The sequence below is a fragment of the Naegleria gruberi genome (genome assembly GCF_000004985.1).
Source record: "Naegleria gruberi genomic scaffold NAEGRscaffold_124, whole genome shotgun sequence".
NCBI lineage: Eukaryota > Heterolobosea > Eutetramitea > Acrasida > Naegleriidae > Naegleria > Naegleria gruberi.
Genome location: NW_003163203.1, coordinates 41,852 through 42,637, shown reverse-complemented (window position 1 = coordinate 42,637; position 786 = coordinate 41,852). Strand labels below are relative to the sequence as shown.

The 786-nt window shown below is 35.5% G+C and overlaps 1 protein-coding gene across 1 annotated transcript in view; it reads left to right on the top strand.

The window, feature by feature from the left end:
• Window positions 1-249: 249 nt before the first annotated feature.
• The window catches only part of NAEGRDRAFT_82325 (uncharacterized protein), a gene marked incomplete at its 5' end in the record, with an annotated part of 6,158 nt that continues 5,621 nt past the window's right edge, over window positions 250-786 (top strand). Inside the window, one exon of the mRNA XM_002668669.1 lies at window positions 250-784. Within this exon, the coding sequence (XP_002668715.1) occupies window positions 250-784 (535 nt within the window). The remainder of the gene's footprint in view (window positions 785-786) is intronic.

Here is a 786-nt window from a genome sequence, read left to right as displayed (position 1 = left end):
AATTCACAATGCTATCTTTAAATAATCTTTCGTGAAGATCTTCTCGTAAATGGAAGACAAAAAGAAGACTAACAAAAAATAATCAGCCAATTAAATTTACTCCAACAAAATCAAAATGCGGAGATCACTTCTTAGCATCAAACAACATACTTTCTGCCCTTGCCCTTCCAAAATTACTTCCCATCCATCAAACATTCTTCTCTTATGCACAAGTAGAGTGAATCGACAAGAAGAAAAAAAGGCACAAAAATGAAGAGGTTTTTCGACTCTGCAGGGAGAGTAAAATCTTTTTCTCATCACGAATATTTATTATCTTTATTTATTAGTAGCCTTCTCTTGATGATGTTGTTGTTTAGTACTACTACCATCAATGCAACATCTTCAGATAACAACTTGGCTCCTACATACAAATTGGAAACCATCGCTGGAGGTAATCTTGGTGATGGCTATAATGGACTTGATACACCAATCGGTCATCCACACGCTATTGCATTCTATCCTAGAACAATTCCTACACCTCTTGTAAATTTGGTAGAAGATGAAAGACCTCAAGATTTGATCATTATTGACAGAGCAAATAATTTAATCAGAAAATTAACTTATAATTGGACTGGTGTTATTGTTGATCCTGAACAAGAAGTTTTCGATAACATTCCTACTGTTGTATCAACCATTGCTGGTGTTGCAGCATCAGGTTCATCATCTAATGAAAACACTGATGGCCTTCCAGCTAATACTGTCAAGTTGACCAATCCAAACACAGTCACAGTTTCGTTAATGACTGGT